This window comes from Garra rufa, chromosome 17 (assembly GCF_049309525.1).
Source record: "Garra rufa chromosome 17, GarRuf1.0, whole genome shotgun sequence".
NCBI lineage: Eukaryota > Metazoa > Chordata > Actinopteri > Cypriniformes > Cyprinidae > Garra > Garra rufa.
Genome location: NC_133377.1, coordinates 42,871,037 through 42,891,234, shown reverse-complemented (window position 1 = coordinate 42,891,234; position 20,198 = coordinate 42,871,037). Strand labels below are relative to the sequence as shown.

Sequence of the window (20,198 nt, the reverse complement as noted above, 5' to 3'; positions counted from 1 at the left end):
TGCGTGATCCAAGCTGCCCAAAACATGAGAATACCTTATTTTAAACTTGAAGCGTAATGGCTTGCCCTGTGAGGCGCTTTGAGATTCGTTTGCATCCTCAGCATGAAAACTTTCCGTTTGCGGTCATATCCTTATCTGTAAATGTCACAAATTCACACGAGCATTTCCATTGCATAAAAGTCCATTCTGGCAGTCTATGTTAAGTTTAAGTCTTTACTGAATGAGCGTGTCAGACTGGAACACAGACAGGGAGACAATAAATATTGAAACTCAAAATAAATTAGGCTCAAACATTATTAACAAACGTGCGTGTTTATTTTAGCAGTTCCGTCAGTGAACAAGCAGCCTACAAAACGTAAAAAAACCAAAGAAATAATACATTTAAATAAGAAAGTAGCCTAAACAAGTGTTTAATATTAAATAAACATTCGTTACAAAAATTTCTAACAACCTCGACAGCTGATCAGAATTAGGCTACTGGCCGAGTTCTCTTTCTCTTCCCCATTCCAGCTGTTGTTTTTAATAGCGAAGTAATTACATTTATTTTCGTTTCTTTAGTTTAAAAAGATAATTTAGAAATATATTTGGAACACGTTTTGTTTGTGAAATTCAAGTTTTTGTTTTTTAAAGTAACGAACAAGCGGCCAGCGGCGGATAGATCCATTTAGCCTTCACGATTTAAATTAAAATCCATAAATATAAAAGCGCTATGTGAAACTTCATTTTTGTTCATAAAGGTAAGAGTAATAAATTTCGATTATTACTTCACTTCTAAACTAATTCAAATCGAAAACAAAACTCTTTCATCAGCTATATGCCTAATCCTTAAATTAATCCATAATGCCGTCCAGTGACAGATGCCGAGTCACGATCGTCAACTTCATCTTTACGACACTGACTCAGAAAATATTAGTTTATTAATAAATAATTCGAAGAGGAAGCGCTGCCAGGTCTCTATAGCAGCAAGGAGTAGGCAAGAGAAGCCATGTTCAGAACAACAGTTCATGTTCTTCAATGTTTCATTCTTGTTCAGAAGAAGGTTAAAGGTTAAAGAACTGTTAATACAGACTTTTGAATCTGAATACAGCAGACATAGAAGACTGAAGAAACCACATATAGTCGCTGACTAGCGAAATCTAATTATTATTATTGTTGTTATTATTAATTTAATTATTATTATTATTATTAAGTACTTATTGATTTATTTTCTTATTAATTCTTAATTCATTTATTTTTTCAGCTTATTTTGTGTTAAAAAATAAAAATAAAGAGTATTTGAGAAGATTGGAATTTTTATAACAAAGCTTTTCTTGTGGACAACCTGATGCGGCCCAGCCTCACCCAGACTCTGCCTCCAGCGGCCCCCAGATAAATTGAGTTTGAGACCCCTGATTTAAATGATTTAAAAAATTTTGTCCCCAATGAGCAATTCTTTTCCACAGTACTGCACTTGTTTAACACATACAACATAGCAAATCTACAACAACAACAACAACAAAAATACAGAGGATAACACTCAGGGATACACTGAGGGATATGTAAGAGCAGTAGGACTAGATACTCATTGAGTGGATGTGTAGATTCCTGTTCTATTGTGATGTGTGTAATAGCTCTGTTGTTGAGTTCTGTAAGATTGGGTGTTGAAAGACCTATTACTTTTGCAGCAGAGTTGGACACCCTTGTGAGTTTGGCCCGATTTTTAACAGAGAACATATTAAAAAAACAGACAGAACAATACATCAGAATTGGCTGAATGATGCTTTGATAAAATATCAATAATAATCGAGGAGCAACATAAGTGCTTTAAGTTTATGAATAACTGACAGTCTTTGCGGACTTCTTTTCTGAATATCCATAATGTGCTGATCAAAGATAAATTTGTTGTCCAATGTTACTCCGAGATATTTGAAATTTGTTATTTATGGATAACAATATGGTGCTGGAGTGAAGGGGGACTGACTATCAGCTCTTTTGTCTTGCTGACATTGAGATTCAGATGGTTATCCTCACACCACTGAGCAAAGTGCATGACAGTGAAGTGGTAATCCATAACGAAGTTATTGTCTTTGAGCAAATCAAGAATGTCGTCAGAATATTTTAAGTATTTTATGCTGGGTGATTGGCTGATATTGTCATTTGTGTAAAGTGTATACAGGAAAGGCTTTTTAGGGACAGGTATTAGAATGGACATTTTCCAGATGGAAGGTATGGTGGCAGTGAAATAAACCTCACTTAAAAATAAGTGAAAAATAGGTGAGAGCTCTTGAGTCCAATTTTTCAGCTCCTGTGCTGAAATGCTGTCAGGAGCCGGGGCCTTGCCCAGCTTACATCTGCTGTACTGATGCCTCACATCCTCCCCATTAAAGGGGTTCATTAGGGTCTGGAGGAGGGAGGGCTCTCAATGTTTTTTTTTTTTTTTTACATTCAGCTGAAAAATCCTGCATATCAAAACGGGCATTGCATTAAGTTCTTTTACAAGTAGTGCTGGATCTTTTGCACTATTTGCACATTAAATGGTTCTGAATTCACATCCTCTTATTCTACATACTTTCTGAAACGCTTGTTTTGTATTCATATTGGAAAATTCATCTTCCAATCTGTCCTTGTATTTCAGTTTTGCCCTAAGTACCTCATTCTTGATATTGCAGTTTGCCAATTTCAGGTTAACCCAATCCTTCTCTCTGAAGGCTTTATGTTTTTCTTTTAGGCATTGTTTTATTTGGGGGGTAATCCATGGCTTGGAGTTAGGATATTTCCTTTCTGTTTTGACAGGAATGCACATGCCAATACAAAAGTTTATCGTGTCGTTTCAGTTGTTGTCTGTACAGCGGGAGTAAGGAGATGATGTTATGATCAGCAACACCCAGCGGTGGATAGGAAAGGGCATGAAATGCATCGGCCACATTGCCATAACACATTTCCAAGACGTTTGCCCGCCTAGTGGGGATATCCACATTCTGTTGGAATGATAGCAACACACAGTCCAGCTTGCAGTTGTTAAAGTTCCCCAGAATAAACAGAGGAGCACCGGGATACCTAGCTAACTTGTCATTAGCATCCCCAGCTATGAGCTCAGCTGCCGTATTGATGTCAGCAGTAGGGGCAACATAAACACAACTAACCACAACAACAGGGAATTCCCGAGGCAAAGTAGGGGTGAAAGGACACAGTTAATATTTCCAAATCAGCTATACACAACTTATGATGTACTTTTTTGTTGTTACACTGCCTTTTGTTGATATACAAGCACACCCTACCTCATGCATCTTCCCCGATTGCTCGGTTCTGTCTGCCCTGATTATTGTGAAGTTGCCCAGGCTAACTTCAGCATCAGAGACTGACTAATCTAGCCATGTTTCATGTTTCATGATACAGATATCCGTGAAGGCCTTTTCCAGTCGACACCTGGTGTAAGCGGTCTCATCTGCGTTGTGAATTTGGATGAATGAGCCACTCGGACATCAGCTGGCAGTTGACTCTGGTTTACTGATAAAACACATAAATGGCGTTTAAAAACAGCATCAACTCGCCCTCTTATATTTCTCTACCATGCTGAGCCAGGGCAGAAAAGGGCAGAAAGAAAAACACTAAAACAATGAAATTTGACATTTGTAACAAATTGCATACCTGATAAAACACATACATGGCGTTTAAAAACAGCATCAACTTGCCCTCTTATATTTCTGAAACATGAATATACAATGCAATGCAATGAGCATGCGCTCGGGGTCACGGAAGACATAAAAGTAATCAAACTTGATAAAAATACAAAAATAATCAAATATACATAAAACAAAATATCACATATGTGACCCTGGACCACAAAACCAGTCATAAGGTTAAATTTTACAAAAGCTTTCTATTGATATATGGTTTGTTAGGATAGGACAATATTTGGCCGAGATACATCTATTTGAAAATCTGGAATCTGAGGGTGCAAAAAAATCTAATTACTGAGAAAATCACCTTTAAAGTTGTCCAATTTAAGTTCTTAACAATGCATATTACTAATCAAAAATTACATTTTGATATATTTATAGTAGGAATTTTACAAAAAATCTTCATGGAACATGATCTTTACTTAATTTCCTAATGATTTTTGGCATAAAAGAAAAATCAATAATTTTGACCCATACCATATATTTTTGGCTATTGCTACAAATATACCCCAGCGACTTAAGACTGGTTTTGTGGTCCAGGGTCACATATATGATTTGGATGATCGATTGAGTTACAAAAGTACTTTAAAAGAAAAGATGTAATTAGATTAATCAGTGCTCATTAGAAACCCACCTCTCCCATGCTGAGCCAGGGCAGAAAAGGGAAGAGGAGGTGAAAAGACAGGAAATTGAGGCCAACACTACAGGCAGAAATTTAAAGGGGAAGATGCACACCAACGCACAGATAGACATATCAGGTATTCATACTGGTTACACTGGCATGTAACAAATCCATTTTGTTGCGAAGTGAGCATACATTTGACAATATGATGGAAGTGAGAGCAGGTTTAAATGGACGTTTTCTAATTCTGCTGAGAATACCTCCGTATCTTCCTTCTTTCCTCGGCCGAAGCTACGGTGGTAAAACCACATCAGGCTTGATGTTACACAGCAACGAGGACCGGTGTAGTAAAAGCACATCACGGCTATAGGTGAGTAACTTCTTTGGTCTGTCTTTGAGCCTATCACCTTGTTTTCCCTAAAAGAGATTGTTGCAGGGTTAAAATCTACTAACTGTACTCAGAATGTGATTCCCACACATTTTCTTAAGCAAGTTTTTCAAGTTGTCGGCCCTGATTTGTCATCTGTCATCAACAAATGTCTGCACACTGGGACCGTACCTGACTGCCTTAAACATGCCTCTGTTGTATCCTCACCTTAAAAAACAAATTTGGATCCTACGCTCATGAGTAATTTTCGTCCAATCTCACAATTACCTTTTCTTCTGAAAATTTTAGAAAAAGTGGTCCTATATATAGGTCAACTTCTGTCCTTTTTAAATAAAAACAATTTACATGAGATATTTCAGTCTGGTTTCAAAGCCCATCACAGTACTGAAACTTCCCTTTTGAGAGTTTTGAATGATGTAATGCTCACCACTGATACTGGGCTCATATTTAACTGATAGGAGTTATTCTGTTTGCCTTGGGCCCCATTCCTCCTCTGATATACATTTAAGTTCTGGTGTCCCTCAGGGCTCTATTCTTGGCCCTGTACTATTTAATCTCTATATGCTCCCTTTGGGTTCTATTTTATCTAGATATGGCATATCTTATCATCTGTACGCTGACGATACACACATTGATTTGCCTATGAAATGTGACAATAAGCTTGCCTTAGAGCCTATATTAGACTGCTTGGACGAATTAAAACTTTGGCTCGCTAGTAATTTCTTAAGTCTTAATGAAATCAAGAGTAAAATTATTTTGTTTTGCTCAAATGATCCTAGCATTCATGACCTCGATTTCGATACTCTGTTACCATACAGTACCAACTGTGTTCGGAATCTGGGGGTTTTGCTTGATAACAGTCTTAAATTTGACAAGCAGATATGTGCTGTGGTTAAGTCCTGCTTCTACCATTTTTGTCTTAAGGTTAAGGTTAAGCCTTTCTTGTCTGTTAAGAACTTTGAAACTGTCATGCATGCTTTCATAACATCATGACTAGATTTGTAACAATTGAGCACAGGTAGACAACAGGCAGCGGGTCCAAATGCACTTTGAAGTTCTTTAATGGTAATACATAGTGACAAATGTCCAAAATACAATTCCAAGAAAGTCCACAAGAAACACAGGAGGAAACACTTTTCAACTACTCACCACCGACAAATGCAGACTGGGGCTTTATATACACAAACACAGGCCTAAACAGGAAATGAAACACAGCTGAACCAGGTAGACACTAATAAAAAGCACAGCATGATGTTAAATGGAGTCCATGACCAGAACAACAGGCAGGAACACAAGACAACACAGGAACGCCCACTAGTGCCTCACAGTGGTGCAGGCAACCGGGCGTGACAAGATTACTGTAACTCTTCGTATATTGGTGCCCCCCAGACATGTGTCACACGATTGCAATTAGTTCAAAATTATGCAGCTTGACTCCTTAAAGGGAAGCGTACACCAGTTTTGATTTCACTACATTGGTTACCGGTCAAATATAGAATTGAAGTTTTGTTATTCGTTTTTAAGTTCCTGCAGAATCAGGCTCCACAGTACATAACCGATCTACTACATCCGCCCTCACAGTCTAGATCACTTAGATCAAGGGACTCTAATTTACTCTATGTTCCCAGAACTAGACTTAAAAATAGGGGTGATCGTGCTTTTGCAGTAATCGGTCCTAGGTTATGGAATAGCCTTCCGATTTATATCAGATCTGCCCAAACCCTATCAGTCTTAAAATCTGCTTTGAAAACTTACCTTTTCTCTAAGGCGTTCAACATTCCCTAACTGTCACAATCAGGCGGGGTTGAGGAGTGGAGATGGATGAGGAGAACCGGAGTAAATGAAAGAATAAAGTGTATTAAATAAAACACTGCAAATAATAACAAATAACAAAATAAACAAAACCGGGAGCAATAAATGAGCATATGACTAAACAAACGGAAGTAACATCAACATTGACCGACAAACGGGGTGTGCAAACACAGACTCTTAAATACACTGAAAAACAAGGCGTGGTCACAAACAAGATAACAGGATAAAGAGGGGGAAATACAAATATGGGCATGAACAAACCAAATAAGACAGAACTAAAGGGGGAGAACAAGGACTAAACCAAATGAACTAGAAACATGGGGGGAAAAACACTAGGAAAACCAGAACAGGACAAGACAGGACAAAATACTGACATTACACCCCCCTCCCCAAAAGGCGCGTCTCGCGCCGTCTAACATCCAAAGGGGAGGGGGAGTGGGTGCCCTGGAGACCACTAGACAGGGATACAGGAACCACAGGATACAGGGGTTGTCTCCAGGGCGGATCAGGGAGCTCCGAAGGCCATGGCCGGGTAACCAGTCCAGGAGGCCATGGTGGGTCTGGGAGCTCAGGGGGCCATGGCCGGGTAAACAGTCCGGGAGGCCAAGGCGGATCTGGGGGCTCCGGAGGCCATGGCCGGGTAACCAGTCCAGGAGGCCATGGCGGATCTGGGAGCTCAGGGGGCCATGGCCGGGTAAACAGTCCGGGAGGCCATGGCGGATCTGGGGGCTCAGAAAGCCATGGCCGGGTAAACAGTCCAGGAGGGCGCTCTGGCGGCGCGGTCACTGGAGGGCTGGCCGGAACCAGCGGAGACTCTGGAAGGCTGGGCGGAACCAGCGGAGACTCTGGAAGGCTGGGCGGAACCAGCGGAGTCTCTGGAAGGCTGGGCGGAACCAGCGGAGTCTCTGGAAGGCTGGGCGGAACCAGCGGAGTCTCTGGAAGGCTGGGCGGAACCAGCGGAGACTCTGGAAGGCTGGGCGGAACCAGCGGAGACTCTGGAAGGCTGGGCGGAACCAGCGGAGTCTCTGGAAGGCTGGGCGGAACCAGCGGAGTCTCTGGAAGGCTGGGCGGAACCAGCGGAGACTCTGGAAGGCTGGGCGGAACCAGCGGAGACTCTGGAAGGCTGGGCGGAACCAGCGGAGACTTTGACTTGGTGGTTGCCATCTTGGGTGCAGACTCAGGCTGGGCGGCCATCTTGGCCGGGGACTCAGGCTTGGCGGCCATCTTGGCCGGGAACTCAGGGACGTCGGCCCTCTTGGCCGGGGACTCAGGCTTGGCGACCATCTTTGCCGGAAACTCAGGATCGGCGGCCATCTTGGCCGGGGATTCAGGCTTGGCGGCCATTTTGACCAGGAACTCAGGAACGGCGGCCATCTTGGCCGGGAACTCAGGAACGGCCGCCATCTTGGCCGGGAACTCAGGAACGGCGGCCATCTTGCGTGCAGAGTCCTGCGTGGCAGCCATTTTGCGTGCAGACTCCTGCGTGGCAGCCATTTTGCGTGCAGACTCCTGCGTGGCAGCCATCTTGCGTGCAGACTCCTGCGTGGCAGCCATTTTGCGTGCAGACTCCTGCGTGGCAGCCATTTTGCGTGCAGACTCCTGCGTGGCAGCCATCTTGCATGCAGACTCTGGCGTGGCAGCCATCTTGCTTGCAGAATCTGGCGTGGCAGCCATCTTGCGTGCAGAATCTGGAGTGGCAGCCATCTTGCTTGCAGATTCTGGAGTGGCAGCCTGGCGGCTGACGGGCTTGAGCGTGGAGAGGAAGCCGGCGGGCTTGAGCGCTGGGCGGTGACCGGCAGACTAGAGCACGGGGAGGAGGCCGGCCGCATCGGGCTGAGGACAGCAGCGGAGCTTTGGAGGACGACAGGGGATAGGAGACTGGGCTGGTGGTTCGATCCGTTGGAAAGGTATGTGGAGGTTCTCGGCTTATGGCAGGCTGGCGCGATGTGCTGTGTCTGTGAGGGGACCGGAAGATGAGACCGACCAGAATTTGGAAATTCTTCATCTTCAAAATCAGATCCATTCAAATAGAGAATCAGGTTTATTAGCTCGATCAAGGGGAAATTACAAGAGGGAAGATCGCAGCGAATGGTCTCATCATCCAGCCCCAAAACAAACACAGCACCAAGAGCAGCCTCGTGCCAGCCTACCTGATGGGAGAGCTCAATGAAGTCCTCCACATATCGCTCCAACTCACGGCCACCTTGCCACAGTCTCCTCAGAGCTGCCTCAGCCCGACTCATCTTCTTGTTTGGTCGGTCAATCTGTCACAATCAAGCGGGGTTGAGGAGTGGAGATGGATGAGGAGAACCGGAGTAAATGAAAGAATAAAGTTTATTAAATAAAACACTGCAAATGATAACAAATAAACAAAACCGGGAGCAGGAAATGAGCATACGACTAAACAAACGGAAGTAACATCAACATTGACCGACAAACGGGGTGTGCAAACACAGACTCTTAAATACACTGAAAAACAAGGCGTGGTCACAAACAAGATAACAGGATAACGAGGGGGAAATATGGGAAAACAAATATGGGCATGAACAAACCAAATAAGACAGAACTAAAGGGGGAGAACAAGGACTAAACCAAATGAACTAGAAACATGGGGGGAAAAACACTAGGAAAACCAGAACAGGACAAGACAGGACAAAATACTGACACTAACTTTATTTTTCTATATGTTTCTTCTCAATTTTATTTTGTTTTTTAGATTCATTTTTAGAATATTTATATGGTCCATTTATTATTTAAATGGTTTTGTATTTGTATTGCCTTTTATTTTTGCTTTTGTAAAGCACTTTGGTCAACACTGGTTGTTTTTAAATGTGCTATATAAATAAACTTGTATTGTATTGTAACCTGTTGCCGGTGTCTGTCGAGTATGTGAGGTTCCAACAGATCAGCCATACCGTTAAGATTAGGGCGATAATACAGTTTTTTACAATCGTTTTTGCACTAATAACAGAACCGTAATGTCATGTTTCGAAACTCTAGACACATAATACACAACCAATGATCAAAATGCACATTTTTCAAACCACTTAACACATTTTTCAAATGCTTGGATACAATACACATAAGCCAAAGATAATTTGTTCATTGAACTTAAATCACCTTTTCAAAATGACACAACTTAACATCAAAGTATTACTATTTCAAAATGCAACTCACACATTACATCTGAGTTGAGTGTGCATACATTTCATTACAAAGATTAAACTATCAGTTGATACATCTGCTTAAAATGATAAGTAACTGTTGCATTACCCTTAAAGCATAGCTTTTATGGAAAATAGTGCATGTTTCAGGATAGATCATTTGACACCAGTTACCGCAGAATATGACCCAGATGGACTACACTACACTCTCAGAAAAAAAAGGAACAAAACTATACCTTTTAGGGTACAAGTAGCTGTCGCTGGGGTGTTACCAAGGGTACAATTTTTTGGGTACATAATTGTACAATAAGGACCCATTGTGTACCTTTAAAGGTACCTTTATATGTTTTGTTGCCCAGGAACAAAATTGTACCTCTGCAGTACCTTTTTTTTTTAACTGTGTATCTATGGATATCATATTTCATTCTTTATCAGATATTGTTTCTATGGCCCTATGTACCTCTTTTACAGAACACATTTTCATATTCAACATTACTGAATGCAAGATGTCATTTTTATGTTATTGCTTTTGGCTTTTAATGAGTTAATGGCTACCCTGGTAAAAAAAAAAAAAAAAAAGAATGTATAAAGAATGTTGGTACACAAATTAGCCCTGCTGAAAAAAAAAAACATCCAAAACCAGCCTGTTTGGCTGTTTTTAGCTGGTCATAGCTGGTCAGCAGGCTGGTTTTAGAGGGGTATTGGCCACTTTTCTGTCTGGTCAGGCTGGGAAACCACCAGCTAAAACCAGCCTGGCCAGGCTGGGAGACCAGCTAAAACCAGCTAAGACCAGCCAACCAGCCTAGGCTGGTTTTAGCAGTTTTTTTTTTTTTTTTCAGCAGGGTACAGTATACTGTAAACTGTATTCTGTACCCTGCTGAAAAAAAAAAAAACAGCTAAAACTTTAAATCTAAATTTTTCCTTTAGAAAACCTATGCTGAGATTTATTTTATCAGTAAATTCCACATTACAGTATTTCAATGATACCACTGTGTCTGTACTGTTCTCAGTCTAAAGTAAAAAAATGAAACCTGAATCACATATTTTGTACAACTATATTTAATGATTGTACTAGCAAAAACACGTTGAAACTATGGGTAACTTGTGTATGGGTGATCTAAAGTAATGTTCCTATAATATTTCATAATACATACGTTTTTTGAAACAAAGCTTCTGCTAATGCAAGGCTTCTTTAAAGATATGAACGCAATATGCAAAGTTTTGAACACTGGACAGCCTGTGTTACAAATAATGACTGTTTTGAGTTTTGTATCTAGAGTTTTGAAAAAATGACATTAAGGTTCAGTTATTAGTGCAAAAACGATTGTAAAAAACTGTAATTGCCTTGTAACTATGAACCAATGTTCATCCAGCTGAGTATAACTTAAAAAAAAAAATGCTTTTTGTGGTTTTCCTTTAGTAATTGTGTGTGTTATATGTAACCAGCCAAGACTCTGAATGGGACAAGCTTATACTTTTCAGATTATTAATCACCACCAGGCTTTTCAATAGCTGAATTAAAAAAAAAGTGATTACATTTGGTCCCCCAATCCTAAATATGTACTTATGGATTTGATTGATTGACACCAATATAATAATAATTGAGGATAAAGTGCTTTTCTTTTTCTTTTTTTTTTAGATGAGATTTCTGTAGAAATAAACAAGAAGCTGAAGTTGGATTTATATTAAATGATTGTGAATCACACACACTACCAGATTCACAAGTCATTCTGATCACAACAAACTCACAATGAAACATGTTGTGTTAAATGGAGACATGTGACAAATAAAACAACAGGAGAGGCACAATGTTTGTTGGACTTTGGTCCTCCTGATTACTTGACTGTGAACGTGACGTTTCATGTTAAGTATATGTGGTGTACTTTCATGTTAATGTGTTTTGTGTTTGGAGCTTAGTTTCAGCAAATGCTTTTTTGTGTGAAAAAGTTTTAAAGTTTTAATAAAGTCATGCAAATATCATACTTCTGCTAGTTTAAACAGAACACTCAAACATTACGTGTAAATATCAGACTGATACGGCAGACTGATCTTTGAACTCATGTTATGGCATGTTAAACAGGAAGAGACATGATTTTTATTTTCTACATTTTTGTGCTTTCTTTGAAATATTGTCAAAATTATTAATCAAAAGCATGTCCTAACCTGTAAGACACTTGGAATATTTATATTTAGACTCATAAAACTACAGTTTTGTTGGCTCGAGTGTCCATGAGCTAACAAACCACATCCAGTATTAAAGACTACATGAGGAAATAATGAGGATTGTCATGATAGTGTTTTGATGTAAGTAAGGTTGGAACACTTAATCTAATATAGAAACTATTATTCAGTGTTTTGTTTTGCTCTGGAAAGGAAGTAGAAATGCTTTGTGGTTTAGTGTTTCTATATTTTGGTCTAAATATACAATTTAAACTAAAATTCTGAACACAGAATGACAAAGCATGAAGTAATTACATTTCTTCCGTGTTGTGATTCCAGTCATGTGACCCGTCAAACTCACCTGAGTACTTTCATTTTTGTTTTGTCTTGTTATATGTGCCCTGGTTTACACCTGAACAAAAGACTCAAACAGAACTTTTATCATGTAAGTTTTCGTATTTTTAAATATAAAGTCAACTTATGTGTTTTTGTGTCATTATGCCTAAACTTTTGTTACTTTCTGTGGAAAACTAAATCTGCTAGTGATGCTAAGGAAATGAATCAATGGGTTTATGACGATGAATACTTAGATGAATACTTACTCAGAAAAGTATTTTATTGCTGTATAAAACTCTTTTATTTGTCACATAAGAGCTGTCTGTATTCTCATCAGGTTCAGATGCTTCAATCTTCTTCAGCTGCTGCTGTTTTACCTCATCCATCATACAGGTCAGTGTCATTTGGACTATTTTTGGTTTTGAGTCTAATCCTAGTGAATTGTTTCTGTTTTGTGTCACTCAGCAAAGTGACTTTTGATGACATTTGTGTACTTGTGGTTGACATTTACAATCATGTTATGTCACTGCACACATCATTTATCTTACTGAAGTTCATTCCAGTTCATTTATTAATAAACATTGTTGGCATACAGGAATTCACTACAACTGCACTGACACGTCTAGTCAACACTTGAAATTACAACATTAAAATGTGACACTGCTACTATTGTAGGCTCTTTTCGCCTCATTTACATATATTTTAATATATTTTAAACTTTAAAAAAAATATTTAGTTGCTGTTATGTCACATTAAGTCACTTTGAAAATATTCATGCCCCCTACTATTGTCCTCATTCTAAACACTTTGGGTGCATTTTTTTCTTCCTTTGTTTTTTTATGTGTTCTGCTTTGTTCTCTTAATTTGTAAAACAAATGTAATGTCTGCACACTGTTATAACTGCTCCATAAAAGTATTTATTGCAATAAATACTTTTATGGAGCAGTTACATCAGTGTGAGGTGTCAGTAGTGAGTATTTAATGTTATATCCTGTATCAGACACTTTTATCCAAAGTAACATATAGTACATTTATTAGTGTCAATGGTGTAAACTGATCTTAAGTGTCTAGTTGAAGATCACAATTGCAAAATAGATCAAGCCTCAAACCAAATTTTCTTCTCTTTACACACTGCAAAATGTTGTCACCCAAAAATGGTAACAACAAAATTATCTGGTTCTATTAAAATTAAAAGCATTATTTTTATATATTTATCACAGAACCAACTTTTATACATTAGTTTCATACCAACAAAACAATTTTGGCTAAATCATGTAGAAATAGCTAATGATTGGGTAACACGTTTGAAAATACAGGCATTTATGATGCTAAATAGAGAAACTCCACCAGTTCACAGTTAAATTTGCTTTGATAAGTGGTGAAATGTCTTGAGAAAAATAAAAACCAATTGACTAAAATGTTTCTGCTAAAATATTTTTCAATACTGATACTTTGTATTATTTTTGTCTGTCTGTTTGCAGAGACTACCTCTGTAGAAACGACACCTGTTACTGTGAAGGGAGAAAAAGGAGACAATGCCACCCTGCCATGTCAATTTGAGGCCAGAGACATTTTTAAGATTGATTTATGGAGAACAAAAAAAATATTTTCTTGTCAGAATATCAGTTGTGAGAGTGGCCGATTTAAAAAAGAAAACTGTGATGTCGTCATCAAGAATGTGAGCTTCAGTGACGCTGGGAAATACACTTTGAGAGTCCATTACAATAATGATCAGACAGTGCTGAAAGAAAGAACGACAACATACCAACTTCATATTCACGGTAAATTCAAAGCTGATCAAAACCTTAAAGGGGTCATCGGATGCAAAACTCACTTTTACATGTTGTTATTTGAATATAAATGTGTGTTGGCAGTGTGTGTACACATCTACCCTTTAATGATAAAAATCCACCCAGTTGTATTTTTTAATCTTTATAAGTAATATCCCCCTTTTCAAATCATTCAATTCTCAGCATCTTGTTACACCGACAAAGGCCACTCACACGATAGTTGATTCAACTGCTACTGTTTCGGCTCCAGTGCAGGGAAAGACAAGAATGTCTCCGATTGAGGTGTTTTGTTGTTAGATGTAATAATTAACACAGCAGTCATATACTCCCGACATCTGAGGAAGATGATTAACAGAGGATTAACATTACCTTAGTTTTGAAGAGAATGTACCGATAACTGATCTACATACATGCGTCTATGTTTGCACAAATCATTTGTGATCCAGCATCACCTACAGCAGAAGTACAAGGGGTTTTTTAATGCATCTTTGCAAATCACCTTTAATAATGTGCTAGTTAGCAGGTTTTGCAGCTTAATGCAGCTAAAGTAAACAGAATGGCTCATTCCACAGCAGAGAGGGGCCGGGCGAGCAGAGCTCATTAGCATTTAAATGAAAATGCTCGCTCTGAAAAGGGCTGAATTTGACAAGGTAAAAGGTTTTTTTTTTTTTTTTTTTTTTTTTACTTAACCAATGAGAATTTTTAACCAAAGTATGTTATAGACTTCTCAATAAGACCCAAACAAATTATATCAATTTGTGGAAAATGGGCATCCGATGACCCCTTTTTAAGTAAATGTGTGTTATTGCATGCAGGCCTGTAAACAGCATAAACACTGAATGATACACTAACAGCTAATGGTTTCCCAATGGCTAATATTTAAATAATTACATTTGGTCCTCAATCCTAAATAAATGCTTATGACCTTGATTGATTGACAATATTATAATAAGGATGTCTGTCTTTCTTTTTCCTTTTAGATATGATTTCTCTGAAGAAAGGTGAGGAGCAAAAGTTGGATGTTCTGTTGTCTAATACTTATAAAGTTCTACATCAGCCCATAGAAAGCACAGAGTGGAAGGAGGTTTGGAACAGGGCCAATGATTCTAAGGCCAATGATTTTTTAGCCAATGAAACAGGAACATACAATGTTCTGGACTTTAAAGGAAATATCTTGATCACAGTGACAGTCACAGGTGAGAGAAGTTTAGTGGATATGTGAAAATATAATTTAAAGGCATTTGGACAGCTGAGGTTTATTCATCATGATTTGAACAGCAAATTCATACAGCAAAAATTAATATTAATCTCTCAGCATCCTCTACCGAATCAGGTACAGGATCATCGGAAACATTGAACAAAGATGACAAGCATAATGGCACAAACCAACTCCGTGAGTATATCAGAAGGCATTGAGAGCTTTACAAAATCTTTAAAGGGATAGTTCACCGAAAAATGAAAATTTAATATTTATCTGCTTACCCCCAGGGCATCCAAGATGTAGGTGACTTTGTTTCCTCAGAAAAACACAAACGAAGATTTTTAATGAAAACCGGTGCAGGCTGTCAGCCTTATCATCATGGATGTGGATGGGCACCAAACCTTTAAAAGTAAACGAAAACATGCACAGACAAATCCAAATTATACCCTGCGGCTCGTGACGATACATTGACGTCTTAAGACACAAAACGATCGTTTTTTGTGAGAAACTGAACAGTATTTATATCATTTTTTTACTTTTGATACACAGCCACGTCCATCTGTCCTGAGCACGAGTTTGGCATCAGTCACGTCACATGAGCACGCGCTCTAGCGTAGAATGCGCAAACGCCGTAAGGGGACATCAGTGAAAAGTCCCGGATGAGTTTGCGCAAGCAAACGTAATCTTTTAACTTTAAATCAGTTTAAACAACCAGGATACACGCAAGTAATTACCATTTTGAATAGCCGCTATACCCACAATCTCTGTGCTCTGTGTAAACAATGAGTGTCGTATAAATGCAACAGATCGCTTCCGGCGTTTGCGTATTCTACGCTAGAGCGCGTGCTCATGTGACGTGACTGATGCCAAACTCGTGCTCCTGACAGATGGACGTGGCTGTGTATCAAAGGTAAAAAATGATATAAATACTGTTCAGTTTCTCACAAAAACCGATCGTTTCGTGTCTTAAGACATCAATGTATCATCACGAGCCGCAGGGTGTAATTTGGATTTGTCTGTGCATGTTTTTGTTTACTTTTAAAGGTTTGGTGCCCATCCAAGCCCACGACTGCACCAGTTTTCATTAAAAATCTTCGTTTGTGTTTTTCTGAGGAAACAAAGTCACCTACATCTTGGATGCCCTGGGGGTAAGCAGATAAACATCAAATTTTCATTTTTGGGTGAACTATCCCTTTAAGCAGTAAGTTTTTCTTTTTTCTTTTTTTAATGTGTTCTGTTCTCACCTTCCCCCTTTCAGCTGTTTGGGCTTGGATTGTGATGGGTCTGGTGGGTCTGGCGGGTCTGGCGGGTCTGGTTTTTCTGGTAGTTTGGCTTCTGATTAAACATAAAGTCATCAAGAGACCCCAGCGTTTGAACAGAAATAATGGTCATGGGGCCTACCATAATGACCAATTGTACCCATTGCAACAAATAAGGGGACCATAACTCCTAGCAACATCACCGGTTACTTGTTATTTCTCTTCAAAACCATCAGATGTTCAGAGGATTTATGTGTAATGTCTTTTTTTTATCACTTAACTATAAACAATTTTTGGTAACGCTTTAGATTACAGCCCGCAAAGAACTACGTAAGTAAACTGAATTTACGGTGTAAGTTTCTGTAATTATAGTGTACCTATATATAACGAACATGTGGGTATAAGGGAAGAATATGTTAAATTTGGGTAATTAGGGGGTAACAAACCAGATATGCAAACTGCAAAGAACTACATAAGTATACTGAACTTACGGTGTACGTTTCTGTAATTATAATATACCTACAGTATTAAAGCACGTATGTGTAGGGAGAACATATGTTACATTTTGATAATTGGAATAACAACCAGATATGCGACCTGCAAAAAACTGTAAGCAAACCTAAGTTATGGTGTTAACAGGTATCTCTATTACTGTGCCAGGCATAAATCGTACGCTTGGTGTATCTACACGTAAGCTTTTTTAAATTACTGGTAAAATACACTCTTGTTCCATGTAATTACAGGGTAAGTGCGCCATCTGCGGGCTGTAAATTAAAGTGGCGATTGTTCCGCTCTTGTTCAAAGAAGTTACAGGGTAAGTAGACATCTGCGGGCTGTAAATTAAAGTGGAGATTGTTCCGCTCTTGTTCAAAGAAGTTACAGGGTAGGTACACAATACATAGCAACGTGACCTCATAATAATTCGTATGTATTTTACGTAAAATGTGGTTCTACAAAACATACATTTATTTACGTTTTTACAGACACTAAACTATAGGTCTACATAATGTTATCAAGACTACACTTTAAACCCTTAAAATACATAAAATTTCAGCAATCGTTTAATCATTCATGTAATATTAACTTCGTTTGCCGTGGTGGGACACATAAGGCGTTTTCTCTGACATGCTGTGACTAATAACAGAACCATAAAATACACGGAACACGCATCTTAATTACAAAATGAAACAATTTTATTCGTGTGCTGTAACCCAGATCTTCAGAATCCATACGATTTGCGAGGACCAGACCCAATTTCAAGCCTTTATCCGGCGATCTTCATCTGCATCTCGAACAGCGAGTCCAGCAGCATCAGCCATAAACCCGTGCTGTAGTGAATTTTGCGACAGGAAAATCGGACGTTCATTGGCTCTCGCCTGCATTCGTCACAGATTACGACATGCCGTTTTTCTGGTGAAATGTGTTGAAATGATGCGTGGGCGCCTTTGAGGAGTGGATCAAGACAATAATCTGAATATTTTCAGCAATTAACAATTTAAATTCTGATCTCATCCTACTGCACCTCAAACCTACTGTATTCCGCCAGAGAGGACTGTGGCTGCAGACGCATCGTTATTTGGATTACTTTTTTGTACAGCTGTTGACATTTTTGCAATAAATAAATGATTATGATTGCACTTTCCTGTCTTTTATATTTTTATTACTGTACAGTCATAGTTAACGTTAGGTTTAGTGGTAGGAGTGAGATTAGCAACTTTAAAAAATATGTTCAGATATATTTTAGATATATTTTCAGATTGTGCATATATGTATTGTACCTACTCTTTAACAAGAGCGGAACAATCGCCACTTTAATTTACAGCCCGCAGATGGCGCACTTACCCTGTAATTACATGGAACAAGAGTGTATTTTACCAGTAATTTAAAAAAGCTTACGTGTAAATACACCAAACGTATGATTTATGCCTGGCACAGTAATAGAGATACCTGTTAACACCGTAACGTAGGTTTGCTTACAGTTTTTTGCAGGTCGCATATCTGGTTGTTATTCCAATTATCAAAATGTAACATATGTTCTCCCTACACGTACGTGCTTTAATACTGTAGGTACATTATAATTACAGAAACGTACACCGTAATTTCAGTATACTTATGTAGTTCTTTGCAGGTTGCATATCTGGTTTGTTACCCCCTAATTACCCAAATTTAACATATTCTTCCCTTATACCTACATGTTCATTATATATAGGTACACTATAAATACAGAAACTTACACCGTAAATTCAGTTTACTTACGTAGTTCTTTGCGGGCTGTAATCTAAAGCGTTACCCAATTTTTCAAAGCAGCAACAATTGCCTTTTCATCATTCCACAGACATTCAACAATTGTGACATAAGCTATTAACAATGTACACTCTTTAGTTGTCAATAGTACCAATTAATAAATAGACATTTAGGCATTTTATAAATAAAAGAAAAATTACTTTTTTTTCAACCAGATACATATAGATACATAAACATAAACTAGTACAAACAATTCTAAACAACATATAAATACTCTCTTTAGCTGGCTGCACACTAGACGATTTTAAGGCTGATTTTAAGGCCGATTTGCATGTTTGATATTTAGGATTCTTGATCGGACTGCCTCTGACGTGATACCCACGATAGCCAATGAGAGCGTCGCTTACCGGATGTTGTGTGCTTCAGGCACGTGCACAGGTAGGGCTCAACCTGTGCAGAGCACATGCCCTTTTTGTAATTTTTTGGAGAGTTTTTTTTAAATAAATCAATGCTATTGGTAACCCTTTACGCCTGTTTGTCTTTTTAAAAAATATTTAACTAATTAAAGGCATTAAAAAGCGCATCTCTTAGAACAGCTCAAACTGTCAGTCAAACTTCACAACTCCGCCCCCTGAGCGCAGCGAACTTACGTTACAGCACATCAGTCAGAGTCATAGAGCAGAAGCAGATGAACGTCTTCGTCTTATAACGGTAAAATATCTTCTTGTTTGAATAAGTGCAACGTTGTCTTTATGAAATAAACACTAGTATGTCTATAAAGGTTCATATAATGCATCACCACACCGGTGTGATGTTGACGTAATGTGAAGTCGTCGTTCTCTTACTAGAGGGAACGAGTACTGCGTAAGAAGTATCTTACGCTAGGGGAAAATCCTTTTCTGCGAGATATTGAAGCCAAAAATTATCCTTAATTTTGAAATAATGTAAAGCGCGTTGCAGCAGCATACAGACATAGGCGAAACAGCTTGCGCGCCTATTGGCTGCTCTGCGGCAACTGCAGCAGCCTATTAGAGCGAGGCCTGACGCGACGCCAGATCCAATGGGGGCATTTCGCGCCCTTTGCGTCGCTTCGCGCCCTTTTCGTAGCTTCCCGCCTAAAAGGGCGTGGTCTAGACCTATAAATATCGCTCATAGGCAGCTATTATCTGATTTTTCATCCTTCAAGCGAAGCACACGCATCGCTGGAGCCGGATAAGAAGCCGCCGTTTGACTGCAAGCATCTCAGCGGGACGAGCCACTGAAGCTGCTGGCCACGCCGCCTTCCGTGCCTTCCTGCTGCGCTTTCCGGCGCCTATATCCTTTATAATCTACAGTGTGTCGCCGCTGCGATACACACTGTTTCTCTAAAAAGAGCAAAGCGTCTTTTTAAAGATGCCTTCATACGGCTCGTGCAGATGCCAATGGTGACTCTGAGGACTTGCCTTGCCTTCTTCACTGAGACTGCTCCCCCGCCCGCCGCGGTGTAGCGCCGTAAAAAGCGCCGTGCCCAGCGGGCCCCGGACACTTCCCCCAGCCGACAAAGCTCGCCGGTTCGCCCGCCTG

General features: G+C 39.3%; 1 protein-coding gene across 1 annotated transcript; it reads left to right on the top strand.

Annotated features, from left to right (window-relative positions):
- Positions 1–12,163: 12,163 nt before the first annotated feature.
- On the top strand, positions 12,164–16,852 carry LOC141290296 (uncharacterized). The gene is made up of 6 exons (XM_073822477.1): positions 12,164–12,250; positions 12,479–12,534; positions 13,623–13,922; positions 14,912–15,127; positions 15,265–15,324; positions 16,391–16,852. Coding segments are annotated over exons 1-6 (822 nt in total). The 5' UTR covers positions 12,164–12,248; the 3' UTR covers positions 16,579–16,852.
- Positions 16,853–20,198: the final 3,346 nt, after the last annotated feature.

Coding starts and splice junctions, on each gene's coding strand:
- LOC141290296 (XM_073822477.1), top strand. Junction 12,535..13,622: donor TTACCTCATCCATCATACAG/GTCAGTGTCATT, acceptor GTCTGTTTGCAG/AGACTACCTCTGTAGAAACG. Junction 15,128..15,264: donor GATCACAGTGACAGTCACAG/GTGAGAGAAGTT, acceptor CTACCGAATCAG/GTACAGGATCATCGGAAACA.